The sequence below is a fragment of the Trichoderma camerunense genome (genome assembly GCF_050948025.1).
Source record: "Trichoderma camerunense strain CBS 138272 chromosome Unknown V8C40scaffold_23, whole genome shotgun sequence".
NCBI classification, from domain to species: Eukaryota; Fungi; Ascomycota; class Sordariomycetes; order Hypocreales; family Hypocreaceae; genus Trichoderma; species Trichoderma camerunense.
This window is the reverse complement of record NW_028145347.1, coordinates 221,404-237,978: the sequence shown is the minus strand read 5'-3', so window position 1 is coordinate 237,978 and position 16,575 is coordinate 221,404. Positions and strand designations below refer to the sequence as shown.

General features: G+C 45.5%; 6 protein-coding genes across 6 annotated transcripts; 2 read left to right on the top strand and 4 right to left on the bottom strand.

Annotated features, from left to right (window-relative positions):
* Window positions 1–1,349: 1,349 nt before the first annotated feature.
* On the bottom strand, window positions 1,350–2,398 carry V8C40DRAFT_256913 (SDR family oxidoreductase). The gene is made up of 2 exons (XM_083218373.1): window positions 1,993–2,398; window positions 1,350–1,920 (listed from the first exon to the last, which is right to left on the bottom strand). The coding sequence occupies exons 1-2, from the start codon at window positions 2,310–2,312 to the stop codon at window positions 1,440–1,442; spliced, it is 801 nt and encodes a 266-aa protein (XP_083068257.1). The 5' UTR covers window positions 2,313–2,398; the 3' UTR covers window positions 1,350–1,439.
* A 3,442-nt stretch (window positions 2,399–5,840) lies between these two features.
* Window positions 5,841–7,389, top strand: V8C40DRAFT_256908 (TauD/TfdA dioxygenase family protein). The gene is made up of 5 exons (XM_083218372.1): window positions 5,841–6,011; window positions 6,082–6,420; window positions 6,472–6,843; window positions 6,902–7,003; window positions 7,075–7,389. Exons 1-5 carry the CDS (start codon window positions 5,928–5,930, stop codon window positions 7,276–7,278), a joined length of 1,101 nt encoding a protein of 366 aa, XP_083068256.1. The 5' UTR covers window positions 5,841–5,927; the 3' UTR covers window positions 7,279–7,389.
* An 886-nt stretch (window positions 7,390–8,275) lies between these two features.
* On the top strand, window positions 8,276–9,587 carry V8C40DRAFT_277784 (uncharacterized protein; the record flags this gene model as incomplete). Its single annotated transcript, XM_083220995.1, has 3 exons — window positions 8,276–8,612; window positions 8,669–9,077; window positions 9,152–9,587. 3 exons carry the CDS (start codon window positions 8,276–8,278, stop codon window positions 9,585–9,587), a joined length of 1,182 nt encoding a protein of 393 aa, XP_083068255.1.
* A 104-nt stretch (window positions 9,588–9,691) lies between these two features.
* Window positions 9,692–10,584, bottom strand: V8C40DRAFT_256905 (ester cyclase). Its single transcript, XM_083218371.1, has 2 exons — window positions 10,106–10,584; window positions 9,692–10,042 (listed from the first exon to the last, which is right to left on the bottom strand). The coding sequence occupies exons 1-2, from the start codon at window positions 10,292–10,294 to the stop codon at window positions 9,752–9,754; spliced, it is 480 nt and encodes a 159-aa protein (XP_083068254.1). The 5' UTR covers window positions 10,295–10,584; the 3' UTR covers window positions 9,692–9,751.
* A 1,231-nt stretch (window positions 10,585–11,815) lies between these two features.
* V8C40DRAFT_277783 (uncharacterized protein) lies at window positions 11,816–13,420 on the bottom strand (the record flags this gene model as incomplete). The annotated part of the gene is made up of 5 exons (XM_083220994.1): window positions 11,816–12,509; window positions 12,570–12,676; window positions 12,725–13,005; window positions 13,054–13,333; window positions 13,376–13,420. The coding sequence occupies 5 exons, from the start codon at window positions 13,418–13,420 to the stop codon at window positions 11,816–11,818; spliced, it is 1,407 nt and encodes a 468-aa protein (XP_083068253.1).
* Window positions 13,421–14,306: 886 nt separating this feature from the next.
* Window positions 14,307–15,049, bottom strand: V8C40DRAFT_270440 (cysteine hydrolase family protein; the record flags this gene model as incomplete). Its single annotated transcript, XM_083220187.1, has 3 exons — window positions 14,307–14,436; window positions 14,488–14,628; window positions 14,694–15,049. 3 exons carry the CDS (start codon window positions 15,047–15,049, stop codon window positions 14,307–14,309), a joined length of 627 nt encoding a protein of 208 aa, XP_083068252.1.
* Window positions 15,050–16,575: the final 1,526 nt, after the last annotated feature.

The following is a 16,575-nucleotide window of genomic DNA, read 5'->3' as shown; positions in this document are numbered from 1 at the left end:
CGGCCTAGGCCAATGGCTATGTTATCCGATGGCCCCGTCGTGATTTCCGTGGCCCTTAGGATGAGGAGATGGAAGACTATCCGCATCTATCCGCATTCAATGTTACCTGATAGTCATGCCATCACGTCCTAGACATTGATGTCTTTGATCATTTAGGTAGGTGGACGGTGTGTTGGCGAGGGCAGCTCCTCCGAATGCGCCCTGGGTACAAGGGGGGTTTTCAGGATAAAATATTTGCCCTGTACTCCGTACTTGGTAGAGTACATGCGAATAATTTTTTAAATGCCGCCGGTAAGATCTGCAGTTGTGAGATACTTAAAGTTCAAGCCGTCGGAGTTCGGGAGAAGGAGCACTTTGGAGAATTATTCGAGGAAAGACGAAAGGATCGTGGAAGAAGGAGAAACTGGAAAAGAGCGACAAATACCCATATAGGCTATTGAAGAAGCTTGAAAGCCAATTGCCCTAGTATGAGGCGTAGTATGCATAAATCTAACTGACATGGTCATTTTTCTATGGCTGATCGGCGTTGATCATATTTCTCCATCTTTGAAGGCCTTTTTGGTCCTGTAAATGTAACAATGCTGGTCCTCTCTCACCAATTATTTACTGTTCCCCTCATGAGGCATATCGTATTTGTACCAGAATCATCTGATAAAGAGCCGTTAAAGAACTAAGCGGCACTTGTCCTAAATTCCGATGAACCGACGCCACAACGAAGCCGAAGAGGCGATCGCACTACTGTCGGGTACTTCTGTCAGTGGCCCATGTTGGGAATTAGATCCATCGGTGGGGGAACGACGGCCCAGATCGCGGGGAAGAAGTGACGAGAAATTGCGCAGCCGCAAGGGGGTTTTTGGCGAGGAGGGTGAAAGAGAAATAGGCCGGAGTTTTCGGAGTCTAGAGCTGGACTTGTCTAATGCAGCTAAGACATGAGATGATGGTATCCATTTTGATCCTGCAGCGTCCTGCTTCTGCCTGTCTTTGCTTATTTGTGGCTACTCACAATGTGTGACCTCATCCCATGTGCTTCTGAACCCTGTAAAGCTACGAGTGTCGTGACAATTTGCCCGCGGCACTTCAGCGACGGCTAAATGCCAAACCCCGGCATCACCCCCGGCATCGGGTCATATTTGCAACATAGTCTAGTATAGAAGCAAGATGCAGCTACTACGATTCATCACAGAGCTTCGAATGGTACGTCGCACCAACACGAGAGCAAGGCGTCCAAGGGTTGGAAGGCGGAAAAAGTACGCCCTAAGAAATACAGGGAGATGGTCTCAGTAGCGAGACTCAACGGTTTTATCTCACAAACAGGCAGGCAAATTGCACACAGGGAGAGTAAAAAGCGCTTAATCAAAGTCTCATCTCTGTTGGTACGAAAAAGATTATAATTATAGTACAAAGAATTTTAGAACAACAGAGGAAAGAAGAATGTTTCTCTATCGGGTGGTGTATCCTCCGTCAATCACAATGTCGGCTCCGGTCGTATATGAACTGGCATCGCTGACGAGATAGACATACGCGCCCTTTAGTTCCTTAGCATCGCCATTGCGTCCCATTGGGATCATGCTCCTCCATAGTTCTTGTGTCTTGGGATCGATAAAGTCGGACAGGCCGGTGTCGATATAGCCGGGCGAGATGCTGTTGACTCGGGCGAAATCGCGCCATTCGTTTGCCAGAGAGCGCGCCAGATGTATGCAGCCAGCTTTGGCAACGTTGTATGAGGTCTGCTCTTGAGGGAAGTTTGCGACGTGGCCAGACATTGAAGCTGTGATGACAAAGGATCCGCGACCCTGCTTCTTGAAGTGAGCGCCGACGGCCTTTGCGCAATACGCAGTGCCGCTCAGATCGATCTGGATAACATGATCCCAGTCGTCAGAACTGCCATCGACAACTCCGCTGTTGGCTGTTGCACCGGCGCTGGCAAAGGGGAAGAAGAAATGTCAGCAATTGATCGATCACATGCATTGGGGATAATAAAGGGAAACATACTTGGCAATGAATGCATCAATCTTGCCAAAATCGGAAACCACTTGATCGACGAATTTTTCAACGTCTTTGTACTCGCTCACGTTGATCTTGTACACCTTGACCTTGACGCCGTACTCCTTCTCCAGCTCTGCAGCATTTTTCTCCGCGCCCTCTTTGCGGGACGAATATGTGATGGCGAGGTCGGCGCCCATCTCGGCGCAACCACGCGCAGCTTCAATTCCCATACCTCGGGGGCCGGAAGCTCCGGTGACGACAACGACCTTGCCCTTCAAGCTGAAGAGGTCGGTGAGACGGCTGGCTGTGGGAATAGTCTGAGGCATGATGGGCGGTAATACTTGTGATGTGTTGTAGGTTTGGTGGGCGATAGAATCTCTCAATGGTAGGTGGTGAGACGGGAATGAGGAGGGAGCGGCTGCTGACGGGATACCCTTACTTTATTTATATGAGGACGGAATACAAGTGGAACGTGGAATGTGAAACGCAAAGGATAGATAGCCGGTTGCATGTGCCCTGATTGAGTTTCCTTTGCCTTCTCCTCATCTTGGTCCCTCAGCAAGGCACGCCTCAGGATTCGTGGAAGCAAGAGTGGCGTTGCCCGTGTGGATACGCAGGATGCCCGGATGCAGAGAAGGGACTGGATAGTATCGAGAGTGGCTTCACCAGGGAATCAGGAGATAGCCGGATAGGCTGCGAAATGAAGAGGCCATGATGTCATGGTTCATGCGGAGAACGGGAGCTTCCTCTCTTCGATACCAGCGTCCTTTGATCTGGATACATTAGTAAGATTACTTAACGATTTGATGTGTGTTCTAGCCGTGGTTAATAAGGTTAAGCAACACACCATCCCGAGTTTCTGTCTATTGGAATGAATAGATCTGCTTTATTATCACCATCTTTTCTGGCCTCTTTGATCAACTACCTGAACAATCCAAAGGCTCCAAGTCATGCATGTTAATTGCCTGCTATTCCCAGATACTCGTGATGCATGTCACCACACACAACGTCATCATTTCTTCAGTCCGCGGTTTTCTCCATTACCCCACCTCCCGGATCCGTATTCCCACATTTCTCGGCCTTGGCTCCTAACAATGTCCCTCACTTTGGAAGGTGTGCCGAGACTTGGGCTGCTTGGGCTGCTTACCAGCAGGTGAATCAGCATTGAAAGTTTTACGAGCGAGTGAATCAGCGCTTTGTTATATATTTGTGTTATCGCTACGCATCATAACCGTCATTTCTTTTCTCAAATCCCGTCAAATTGGGCGAAGATGTCTCTTCGGAGGTTCCCGTTGCCGATCATTTGCTAGTCTCGCCCAGCACTTGACTTGTATCGAAAAGGGTAAGATTTGCAAATAGCCACCACTATTCGCCCGACTCATTTCAGCAAGTAAGCTTTCCAGAAGAACCGTGGAAAGGGCCGTTATTCGTCATTGCCAAAGGAAACGTCAGCGTATATTCCGAACGAAATGTTCAATGTAAAATGTCTGGCCCTCGCGCGTGAGCGAGCTTTGTAATAAACGGGTCGATTCCCTGCATTCCTACTGGCTAGGACGCAGGACTGGTTCGCTAGTCAATTGGTTATAATCCTATGACCCGATCTTGTGTCTCGGTTGGTGTTCTTTCTCCTGGCTGTTGACCGTGGTAGCAGTGAATTTGACTGTGACGCTATAGTGCGTCAAATCGTCTGTCTTTTCGCTGTGCCTCAGACGCATCTACGCATTTTATGAGATCAAGAGAGGAAAGGTATAGGTTACGTTAGAGAGAGAGCATGGTATTTATATTAAAGAAACAAATTGTTGTTGAGTATAGTTCGTTGGAAGCACTGGTCGAATAGCCAGAATACATATACGGAGTGCCAGGTCGCACTCAGGAAGTAAACATCTACGCTGTTTACCTCTAAGTAAAGCGCCAATCAGGCTAACAAGGCTCGCGGAATTATCAGACGATGATTTACTGACTTAGATGATCTTCAATCGTTAGCATAATAATACGGAATCCTCTCCGATATCCGCCTCGGAAAGTGGGACTAGTGGACGCAACATTTATACACCTTAGTAGAATAGCAGTAGGGAATTACTGCAACTTCTATACTACAACTCTTATACTGCGCCGTCATTAAGCAACCTCGATTCAATAATAACGATACGAAGGATGATCCGGTTAAGAAGAAAGCTTGAAAAGCGCACATACTAATGAGGATATTGTAAAACACTAATGATACCAGAACTGCATATTTCTGGCTCCTGAGGCAATGACAACGGTAATACTCAATAACCCCTGTATTCGGGAAAGGGACTCCGTAGAAATGACACTCAGTCAAGGTTCGGATTTAAGATATCGAGGAAGATTTATACGGTGAGTTTGTCAATGAGTATCTTCTCATATACCGATGGTGCAGATCCGTGATATCATATAGACAATTAAGGCAATAGCTCTCCCTTTGTGTAAGGCGTATAGGAGAAAATAACTCTTTTAGCTATTGATAGAAAAGCTGACGTTTATTTCACATCGTCTTTTATTGTATTGTGTCATAAATTGTGGCCGTATTATTTTTCATGTTTGGCTCAGCTTGTCGCCTTTTATTTCAAAGTAATGTTTCGGCAAGATTGGCTTCATCATGCTACTCGAATTAAGTTTGAGAAACATTTTCTTAATGTTGTTGTAGTGTGCTGACCCCATCAAGCTATGCTGATATCTGTCTTGCTTGGGGATACTGCTACCCGCTTTAGCCTTGTATGTTGTATCGGTAGCAAAGACAGATCTCTTTCATGTTTAAGTATATGGTATACTCTTGTATAGCGACCAATTTCTGTCCGAGAGCATAAAAGCTTTAAGCACGAGATCTTTCGAAAATGGAACTTCCTAAGTTAACTATTCAAGACCCACTAGAAGGATTGAGAGGGACCAGAAGATTCATTCCAATGGTATTCTATTTAGAAACGATAATTCTAAGACTTTGTAAGAGGAAATTCTAATTGGATGAAATTGATGGAAAGCATAAATGCGAATGGACGGATGGTGTTTAGGGACCCCTGTCAAATATGGTCACCACCATGAATGAGTTCTCCAGCTGCGGGCAGTAGTTCAACCTTGAGAAATAAAGGACTGTTTTCAGACAATATGAGACCGTGGGCTTTACTTTCACTCCGGTGCAAATAAATTCTATATGGGTTTCGTTCCTTGCTCGTTTGAATAGTCAGACGAATGTCTCGTCTCGCTGGCACAGAGTAAACCATAGACTCCCGTAGCAGCCTTTTTTCATGTCGGAAATGGCGAACGGAGATTAATATCGCATCGGATTGTCGGCCATTCGCATGCAATATCGTTTTTTAATTGTATCATTTCGTTCATTAGTAAGCACCTGGCCAATTGGTTTGACTGCTCTCTGTGAAGCATCCCGCTGTCGTCATCTTGGTCTAAATCACGACTCGCGAATCAGCTTTAGCCGATACTCATCTTCCTGCAACACCATTGATAGTCCATGCTATCGCAAGTGTTCCGTACTTGATAAGGTCAATAATATCCGTTTTTTTAATAAGATGCCCGAACAAAACCCACTTGGAGCGTTATCAGGATCCGGGGTTGACAGCTCAAACCCCCCACGATTGCCATCTTTGGTAGGCGTAAGGCGTGATTATCGCATACGAAACGCGTGTTGCAAGCTTTCCCTTACCTGCCACACTTGACCAACCCCGCAGTTCACCATATTGGATATCGATCACGATTAAGACTTGGTATGCCGCCATCGGCAGAACTCTTGACGTAAGGTGCCGATGTTCCGAACATAGGAGACCGGAAGACGCTCATATCATGTCTCTGTCGGGCCTATATAATGGGTGACATTGCTCTTTCAATGATATCGGATTTTTGAAGCGTCGCTATATAACAGCATATCTCTATCGTACCTTGTACGTTGGTAAATTCAGCTCAAATTCAAGATGTCAGCAACAAAGACAGTGACGCAGTCAGGCACTGCTGTCGGGAAGCTCACGCTCGCATATGATGATGCGATCCACCAGAAGGTAAGATATATCTCCAGATATCACCACGTAACTTCAATAGAAGCACACATTCTGACTCTTTTGCCCAAAGTATCGTTATCACGAGTATCTCCCCGTCTACGACGAAGAGACTCACTTTGACCCGATCCAGCCTTTCGAGTTCACGGACCGGGGACTTGCAGCGGACAAAGCCAAGTCTGCTCTGTTGTCCAGCGCCAACCCGGAGCTCAAGGTCTCCAAAATCACGCCAGTGATCGGTACCGAGATTAGGGGCCTTCAGTTGTCTCAATTAAATGACACGCAGAAGAATGAACTTGCGCTGCTGATTGCAGAGAGGGGTGTAGTCATCTTCCGTGGGCAAGACTTCAAGGATATTGGACCAGAGAAGCAGACAGAGTTTGCGAGATATTTCGGCCCACTGCACGTTCATGTTAGTAGCTTCACATGGATGTGACAATGCAAATACTGACCGACTTTTTAGCCCGTTGGAGCTCATGTCAAGGGCCACCTCGAGTATCACAACATCTACCTTGGTCCAGACAACGAGTATCGGGCACGACAGCGAAGGGAAAGACTGACAACTACCGGGTACCATTCCGATGTTTCGTACGAACATCAGCCACCCGGTATCACCATTCTCACCCTCCTGTCCGTTCCTCCAACCGGTGGCGATACCGCATGGGCATCGCAAACGGCAGCATATGCTCGCTTGTCGCAGCCAATCAAGACTCTTCTTGAGGGCCTGCGTGCTGAACACAGCGGTTTCAACCAGGCAGAGAACGCTCGCCGAGATGGAAAGTTTGTCCGCCGAGAGCCGGTGAAGTCGGAGCACCCCATTGTGAGGGTTCACCCAGTAAGTCGCGTGTAATAAACTGAGATATAAATGTGTGGTGCTAACAATCAGTTTAAAGGTGACGGGTGAAAAGGCTCTGTTTGTCAACAAGGGCTTCACTAGGCGCATTATTGGCCTCAACCATGAGGAGTCGGATGCTCTTTTGCAGCTCCTGTTCAACGTAAGCATCCCGGATACACAATTTGCCGACACATTGGGTTCACATCGCTGACTGCCTCCCTTCAATTACAGCATATCGCCCTTGGTCAGGATTTCCAGGTTCGTGTCAAATGGGAAGAGGGCACAGTCGCGTTGTGGGATAACCGCGTCACAGCCCATACTGCCATCTCTGACTTTGACATTCACAACCCACAGGAAGGACTCCGCCATGGAGTCCGACTAACAACCCAGGCGGATAAGCCATCGGGCGTGAATGGACTCGAGTCGGTGTGGTAAGAGAGAAAGGGTAGACTTGAGCCGATTGGCCAAGATACGACTAGACATAGTCTATAGGAAGAATAGTCAACGCATTACTGAGTCTCCATTGAGAAGCAGAAATTCCTCATGCTTCGTATCGTTCGACTCTTTTAGGCAGATGTGCTCGTGAAATGCTACTATGCGCTAGGACTGGGCGTAAACTGCAAAATGTCCCGATTTCAAATCTCACATGAGCAACCGAGAACGCCGTATGTTTTAGAGCTGATTAATGCAGCCACCATCCCGGATCTGCTGCCGGAATGTTTTGCGTCAAATGCTGTCATAACAGGGCGCTCGTTTAGGCAATACGCATTTGTCATCTAAATTGCTGTGAATTAACACAGTGTGGCCCAGATCCCGGTATAAGCTTGTCTGGATCCCTGAGTCAGTTATGCAAGTAGAAGTTGTGTCACCCACATAGCCTATCGTGAATACATCTCTCTGAATATCATCTCAAAACAACCTCTGCAATATACAATTTTGTTTGGCGATATTCCTCACGTCCTTTTGCTGCTCTTCGTATCCGATAACTAGGGCCTTCGAACGCTACAACTGCCGAGACAAAACTTTGCTTTGGTAAAGCTGACAATAGCAAGCTTTCGCGCCCGACCAAGTCACATGATCCATCCTAGAAGAGCCAATAAGCCGATTGTCCGATGTTCATCTACGAAGGAACACCAAGCAGCGACAGCTTCAGATCGGAATCTGCTGTGGTCAAAATGGAGAATACAAACTCATACAATTCTATAAAAAGTCGCCAGAGAAACATCTTGGGCACTTTTTCATTCTTGCCTCCATTGGTACCTGATGATGGAATTGTGGCTAATACCGCGGCGCCCGAAAAGGGCCAGCCGCCGAAAAGGAGGAAGCAACAGATTTTACGAGCACAGAGGCATGTTAGCATTCAATTTTGTTGAATCAATTTACAGAATACTAATCCCATCACAGAAGCCACAGGCAGAGAACAAAGGATTACATGGATGCACTTGAACAAGAGGTCCTACGTCTCCGAGCAGAGGGTGATCGCCTGAATCAAATCGCTACCAACTGGAAGAAATGTGCTGTGGCCTTGATCAACTCAGGTAACACACCTGTATTAAACCTTCAACACATATCACAGTTTGGTCCTGGTATATTCCTTTGGTCGGTATCAAGCTCTAGCGTCGAAATAACTATCGATGATCCGGCCTTCTTTATGAGCGACGAGTACCAGTGGCAGGCATATCACCAACAGTCCATGCTATATCCCAGTATGGACATGATACCACACATTAACATTGAAGATGCTTCAGAAGAGTTTCTCTTGAGAAATTGTACGTCGCAATGCTATGTCGCCCTAGGTCGAGTTGTTCGCTAACCGCCTGTTCAGTCTATGAGAATGTCATTCCCACGCTGGACGTGACGGAATCGACTAACCAAGGTTATTCTAAGCACATTCTTCCGCTTGCCTTTAAGCATCAGATGGTTCGAAGCTCCATATTGGCAGCATCTGCCAGCCATATACAAATTACCCAAGGCTCCAAATCCATGGTCGACAGACTCAACTACAGATCAACGGCACTCGCTGAACTAAGACAAATCTCGGCACGACCAGAAACAGATTCTTCTGCGCCTCTTGCTACAATCCTGGGGCTGATGATTGATGATATGATATGCGGTCACAGAGAGTGCCCTGCTTTATTAAAGCTTGCCGAATTCTGGGTTCGCAAAGACTGCCCCTTTAGTACCGATGCGACCGAAAAAGCAACACGCCGATTCTTGCTGGACCAAGTACAGCTGTACGTAATGAACTATCTTACTTCTATATGCCTAATCCATGCAGCTTTCGCTGACACGACATGTACTGGTATAGATTGAAAGCAGTCGTTTGTCCTCTTTACCAGTTCAACAAGCTCTTGAGCAAAGACCGCCAAGCCTCGGATGGTAAACAATTACTGTCGCTCAACCAGAAAGATTTATTTGAAGTCTTTTCTTCCATGGAAAGCGCCATGGCACAAGCCTGCCATATATACTCACTACCGAATACCAGCAGTCCACTTGATAGCAGCGGCTCAGATTCAGATTCATCATCTGACGATCTCAACAGATTGTTGGACAAACTTCAAAGTACTGTGCGCAAGATTCCTCCATATTCTCTGGGAGAGAACTCTTTGACATGGGTGTACTTCGTTGCGGCCTCAAGGAGCCGGCGCCTCGATCACAACGCCTTTTTTGTCGCTAGACTGGCAGAATTACTGCAGCGCATTGGACATGACAGGGTGAATGAGCTATTAGCGGGACTAATTTGATGAAAAGCAAACGATTTTTGTAAATTTAATGATATCATATCGTCTATTGATTATACGACGAACTACATTTCCACATTGTATAGAAGTGGAGTATGTTCTGTTTTGCATATGTAACATATTCTCTAGGTATAGATAAAGGGGATATATAGCTGTATACACTGAGCTCATGGAGCAAAACCATCATTCAGTTTAATGAAGCCTAGTTGTTGCATTGCGACAAGACCAGACTCTTCTCCCGTCTCTTCCAAAATTTTGCCATTCTCCAGCTTGTAGATTGTTGTGCCAGAAAATCTCATTTCTTTACCAGTATTGGGCTCCGGCAGACTTCCGACAGGAAGGTCGTAAAATGCCGGTCCGGTATGCTTACCACCACCAAACCAGCGAGCAACCACATAATTGTCTTCGGCAATCAAGGGAAATGGAGACAGCAGTCTAAATGAAATGTCGGGAAATGCCTAATTGACCCCAATTGTTAGCATATCAGGTCGCCCGAGACAGGCAGTTGTGTGTAGACGAACTTGCTTAAACTTGGCTAAGCACTCTTTAGTAGCATCTTTGCCCACCATTCGCCCATGCATGGGATAGAAAACCGTTACATTGTCGGCGCAAAGTTCGTCGACGATGTCTGGATTCCCATTGGTCCAGAACTCCTGGAAATACCGCGTAATAACTTGCCGGTTCAGCTCTGGTACAGAGAGATTATTCATCTTGCCCTGCTATTGTTGTAAGGAAGCGTTCACGTAACTCCAAATACTTTGAAGTATGCCTAGCAGGAGGGGAGGTTGGAATTGAAAAGTTTAATCCAGGGCGCTCGCTTAGGACTTAGAAGGCCGACGCAAGGGTTAACCTGATGTCAGGATTAAGCCGATACGAATGCAGGAACTGATACCAAGGCTAAGCAAGTGTATAATGGGAAAATGGGCCAGAGACTGAGTGGGTAAATAGTTGTCACTGTCACCGTTTATCGAAGTATGCAATAAAAGACATATAATTGTATTAGTGGTTGACAACTACAACTAGCGAAACCTTACAGCGGACATTGTGTGCCGGTCTTATGAAGTAATATTGACGCTATGCGCCTAGGATAAAATAGCTTGATAGGCTGTCAGACTATAGACGTTGATGAGCGGGAAAATGAGGGGCACTGGTTGAGTGTAACGGTTTCTAGACAGTGTGTATTTGTTTTCGACACTTGCACGACTCACGAGATTGAATTCTTTCCATAGCTATCATGTTCCTGGTGTTGCTTCGTAATTGTACATTAATAATTTTCTGGTAACTCAGAGGCGTTTGTGATTACTATTCCATTTGCTTAGATGCTTCACCCCATGGCCCTGAGCGGGCCCGCTGCATATTCTCCGTGTGGCCGCGACACTTGAACGTTAGGATACTTGTAGCTAATCAGCTGTTATTTGCATCATCAATGTGGAATTATCGAGGGATAGCTACTTAGATAATGCGACGGAGCTGACAAAGGTCGCTTGACTCCTGTTCTGCGCAAGTTACATCAATTGCTTTCCAACTATTTTCCCTCTTTGTTGACAGGGATACACTGGCCTATCTAGCTATGGATCTTTCCGTTGGCATCAATCTTCCGCTTTCGTCTTAGCTTAACGTTTTCGCCTTCGGCAGCTTAGCTCGTTTGTGTACGTCGCTTAACTCTGTCGCGTCGTTTATGGGAGTCTGAGAATCTTCAGAATCTCGGAATCAAGTGCCAGTCCAGAACAGGCATTACATCTCTACCCAGAACAAGCAATACAGCCCGCCCGGAGAAAGCGACAACTTTACACTATCTTGTTCATGGCCATTTAATTCTTCATCTCATCAATAATAGTAGAAACAAGTTGTGTGTCAACTCCACATTCTACGCCAATTGTACCCAGAGATATTATTGGTATGCAACTTTCACATGGCTCTGGCTTTTGTTTCATTCCCGACATTGAGGCAATATGCCGCTGTGGTGACGATTCTTGGTCACTGGCTTCAATATCTTCACATCTCATTACTGGAATACATAGTAGTAGTAGCGAATTTCTTCGTCGAGCATTATCCGTCATTTTTGCACTTTTTGGTACATTATCACTGAAGATCCACCCCTGTGAGATAATGGACATACCACTTATCACATACAGAAGATGGAGCATCTTCCCTCAAAGTTAACTATACAACTTCAATAAATTAGTCTCTTTGGTGATCCAACTAGGCCAAGTTTGAATATTATAGAATTATTAATGTAAAGAATATGCCTCCCAGAACGCTTTCCCAGGTGTGTGAAACACTTTGTTAGACCATATAAAGTTACCAAGGAAGCCTTCTGTTTCTTTCCAATCAGGGAAGATAGCATCGTATCCAGATTGGTGAAGTAGCAATATATACTCAGACCTAGTCACTCCGAGTTGGGCAAAGGTGCCGCCAACAATGGTACACCACAGCAATGCATCCTTATGGCCCTCCCACAAAATATCTCTTCTCACCTGCCGCAAGACACGTAAGAGCTTTGCTGATATATGGGATGGTATGAAGTGGCCAGCCCAAATGTCCGTAAATAGCATATAAGCACATAGATATAATGTGAGTATGCAGCATAGAACTACTTCGTTATCCTCACCTGTTGCTAGAAAGTGTGAGAAAAGTCGAGACTCTACCCATGCTTGATAGTTATCCATGTGGATAAGGGAGGTTGAATCATCAAGGTCCATGTCTGACGACTCTCTGAAATGCTGTAAAGCATAAACGTCTTCAATGACTGTGACCAAGTCATCTCCGAAAGCATGCTTTAATGGCTCGAATCCAGGTGGTAGGGTATATATTGAGGAGAGAAATGGATTGCGGCCCCAATGAAGCTCCGGGAAAGTTTTATGGTTGAACCTGCGCTCGGAGCCTATGATCCAGGCTGCATTCAAGTCTTGCCAGAAGATTGCACTGTTGAGATTAGAACACGTGGCCGACAATGGGTGGAGGGATTCTAGCTCAGGTATTTACCGCTTAATGCCGTCATGAAGATGTATTAGCTTCGAGTCGCAAAAATTTAACAGTTGCATAATACCGGTCAGGTGCATTTCTACTCGTGGTTTGTTCCCGAGCCGCCACTATGCAGTCTTCTTAGCGATGAAACGTCAAGGGTGTACAATACTAACCTCCACTCCTATTAGTAACAATATGGCTCCTATCATTTGAGAAACAGCTTTGGGGTCAAGCGCAGCTCCAATTTTTTGGTTGATGTGTCGAATAGTGGTGTTCTTAAAAGTGACGCATTCCTGCGTGAAATGGTATTCATTTGCAGCGAATGAGAGTGAGAGCATAATAGCATTTGAGAGAGCTGCATCGTTGAAGCCGTCGTGAAATAGCCGATGGAACTTTTGGTGTGCTGTCGTTTCCGCAAAGTTGCACACTGGTTCCAAGGCTTGGGATGCGGTTTCTGAAATATGTTAATATTGAACTTTACCGGATAAACCAAGAACTGTACTGTTTGTTATGAGAGATTGAAGTCGCGTAGAATTGCTTATGGAAAGTGACCGAAAAGGATCGAGTTGTTGAATATCGCCTGGTGCCTTGTAGTCGTGACTATGCCTCTTTGCGGGGGTGTTCTGGAGTCTATCGGTTTTAAAATGACGAAAATTTCCAGTTGACTCCGTAACTTTCTTTTTGCGTCCTTCCAAGGCTTTTTTGGCACCATGACTTCGAATGACTCTCTGGATCGATTTCAACTTAATTGTGTTAGGATCTTGGAAAGTGATAAATCGGAACTTGTCCCCAGTTTCTGTCCCAGCATTTTCCCTTTGTGGAACATTCTGTGTAGTTGGCTCAGTGGTGGGCCAGCTTTTGTCACTCATCTTCTAATTGACCAAAGCTGAACTGGATTATCCGTGCTTGGATCGAGATCGAGATCGACTTATACAACGAGCAATCTGGGAAGAACAGCCGATAGTTTTTGAGTTGAGGGCAGTTTTGTGAGCTGAATCTGGTATCGGCTTAAACTACCAGGTTCAGACGGCAAATCAGCGTTCAAGTAGCATGCAAATGATAGAATTCGCTATCCGAGGATGACTGCAACATGAAGACAACGGCAAACAAATTAAAATAAGGCACACGTATAGCCAGTTTCAGCGCTTTGCTAAGCCGTAGCGACAGCCGCTTCTTGGTGATTCCACGCCATGCAAAAGCGGCTAAACCTCTACAGGCAATTTGACTACTGTCTCAATATACGAGTTCAGCATAGTTTGTTTTGCCGATAGAATCGAGCCTTTTAGGCCGAATCATGCCAATCCCATTTGCTCCTCGTATTTATATTTGTCGCCCTGATTCAGGATCCCAATAACCTTTCAGCCTTACCAGTCGCCATTTAATTTCCCTATATCACGGAGTAATTTACCGAAAGTAGATGCCCATCAGCTTACTGTAACAATTTAGCATGGGAGGATATAGGTTGTCTCCAATAGATGAACTGCCGAAGAACATCCCACTATGATTGCTTGACTGATGTCCCCGTGATAATTCGATAGCTTGAGAATCCGCCCTATGAAGAAGCTTCGGCTTCCCATTTGTCTAGATACAGCTCCGGAATCGGAATTGGGCTGCAATATACGGAACTGAATGTATTTTTTTCCCGCACAAGTAACGTTCTATTGGAATAATGTTAATCTTTATTTACACGACTAGAAGACTCACGGCATCCTTTATCCTATATAACTCCATGCCCCTACTTCCCCAACCCATCCATCATTGCTTTGGCGCGCCAATACTACCAGCCCATTCTTCGACAGTCATGACCCGCTCCACGAGCAATGGCCAAATCAACTTGACAGCTGCGTCCTTTTGTTCAATTGTGAAACCAGCGGTCGCATTGGAACTTGGGGTCAAGTTAGCACAGATAATTTTCATACATTGGGCGCTTACTCACAGCAGTGTCACATCATATCCCAGCTCTTTGCCATATCGCGCTGTGCATTCCAAGCACTGGTTGCTAGTCATACCTGCGCAGACTAATTTAGTGATGTCGCGTTGATGCAGTAGGTAGTCCAGGTCGGTGTTCTGAAATGAACTGTGAAGACCTATGTGTCAGTCGATTGCTCTTTCACGAGTGTTAGCAAAGACAGCTCTACTCACCTGGCGTTGCAGTGCTTTGATACGACAACATCGCCATTCGCAAGGTCAGGCTCCATTCCCTCATAAATCTGCGCTCCCCAGCTACCTTCCTCAATCACACGGCCTTCTTTCATCCCTATGTGATACGACGTCATACGGTTCCATCCATCATAATTGCCCGGTTTGTACTGCTGGTGCAAGCAATAGTAGATGGGGATATGCGCGGCTCTTGCAGCTTGGATCAGTCGTCGCATATGCTTTACTGTTTCGGTAGCCTCCAAGCTCTCTTTCACGTTGCCGTACCATTTACCCTCAGGGTGAATGAAGTCGTTGTAAGGATCAATGAGAAGGACTGCGGTTCCGCTTGTAGATGTCATTTTGCTAATCGTCCTATGTAGAAATGGTATGATAGAAGAAGAAAAAAGGAGAATTCTGGTTGGGCTGAATGGAGTGATTTTATTTTATCTGATCTATTCATTCAAGGCATCAACAGATGGGGGTGCTTATATACTTTTCGATGGGTGCTTTGTGATGCCAAAAACGGAAGCAACTGCATTTCCATAAACTGCATAAGCCATATTCGTTTCAAGCAGTCAACTTGCTTAGTTTGCATTCCAAAGAGTCCGTGACTGAGTTGACTAAACTTTAGCATTTTTTCAATAGTCTATCAGATTAATTATGAACAGTAAACCATATGGTAGGTATTACCTGTTTTGGAAAGAGTTGTGGCTTGACTTTACGTCGAGTTCAATCCTGACGGCTTCCTTCAGATCCGAATACACTCAGGTGAGGCCAATACATGTTTACGGACCATGCATGATTATTAATAAAAGTTGAATCGCCGATTTTCTCTTCTTTTCTCTCTTTACTACCTAAGGTTTCTTTGGCGCATTTTCTTGAGCTTAGAAGCAGTGCATCTGGAATATGGCGTAGTATATTCCGAGTATTCCGGCTAAGGCATTGGTCATCCGAGAACTACGTCAAATGTTGGAAAGGACTAAAAAGAAATCTCAACTGTGTGATAATATTATATAACACAACATCTTCGCTTCGCAGTGTGGCCTCTTCCTCCCTCTGCTAGCCACGTATATTTGTTTCGAACCACTTCTTTACTTCGTGTAGGCAATAGGGTAACTCAGGTTATTCACAATCCAATTTCCGACTTCATGTGTTAGCTGTAGAAGTCTGTCTATGTGAAGGATGCTACATCCTAATATTAAGGGTCTAAAGTTTTGCTACATCGGTAATGGTCATCAAAGTTACTACTTATCTTGAAGACATAGCGCCAATCAACAGAGGTTAACAGGGATATCCGCAATAGGCGACAAAATTGTTGTGGGCAAAAGGATGACATTATCAGGAGTCTGGTACACAAGAAAAGAGTGACAAAGTCAAGGAAATGATACAACAGCCATCTGGCTACTATTTCTCGCAGCTAGTTATATAATAATAGCTACATTGGTCTATTACGCCGTTCAAGAATGGAGAGTGAATCTCTTCTCCACATGATTCCATTCAAAGCCACAAAACCAAGCTTAAAATCAACGCCTCTCTTTAGTTACCTAGCTTCTAGGTTTCTGAATTACATCGTGAAATGAACCATATACTCAACTAGAATAGAAATAAGCAGTGGCTCCAAGAAGAAGACTATGCCGCATTTTTTATCTGGAAGAGAGGAGAAAGGTTGTCACAGTGTGCATCAAGATCAAGCGACCCGGACAGCGCAACGCTCTAGAGTCAAATGCAAAGAATATGCCGAAGTATGAAGACTCAATTTCCCGTTGCAGCCAAGCTGGCATGACGTAAAGAACAGGGTGCGATTTACATGCTCCATACTACCGTAGCGGGCCTTGGGCGAAGCTGACGGAGAATTTCTAGTGGCATGCATGTGCGGACCAGGGGC

Excerpts from the sequence above, each read along its gene's own strand:
- V8C40DRAFT_256913 (XM_083218373.1), bottom strand. The coding sequence starts at position 2,312 with ATGCCTCAGACTATTCCCACAGCCAGCCGTCTCACCGACCTCTTCAGC. Across the intron at positions 1,921-1,992 it reads ATTGATGCATTCATTGCCAA|CGCCGGTGCAACAGCCAACA; the intron begins GTATGTTTCCCT and ends CCCCTTTGCCAG.
- V8C40DRAFT_256908 (XM_083218372.1), top strand. The coding sequence starts at position 5,928 with ATGTCAGCAACAAAGACAGTGACGCAGTCAGGCACTGCTGTCGGGAAG. Across the intron at positions 6,012-6,081 it reads ATGATGCGATCCACCAGAAG|TATCGTTATCACGAGTATCT; the intron begins GTAAGATATATC and ends TTTTGCCCAAAG. Across the intron at positions 7,004-7,074 it reads TTTTGCAGCTCCTGTTCAAC|CATATCGCCCTTGGTCAGGA; the intron begins GTAAGCATCCCG and ends CTTCAATTACAG.
- V8C40DRAFT_256905 (XM_083218371.1), bottom strand. The coding sequence starts at position 10,294 with ATGAATAATCTCTCTGTACCAGAGCTGAACCGGCAAGTTATTACGCGG. Across the intron at positions 10,043-10,105 it reads GCTTAGCCAAGTTTAAGCAA|GCATTTCCCGACATTTCATT; the intron begins GTTCGTCTACAC and ends GGGGTCAATTAG.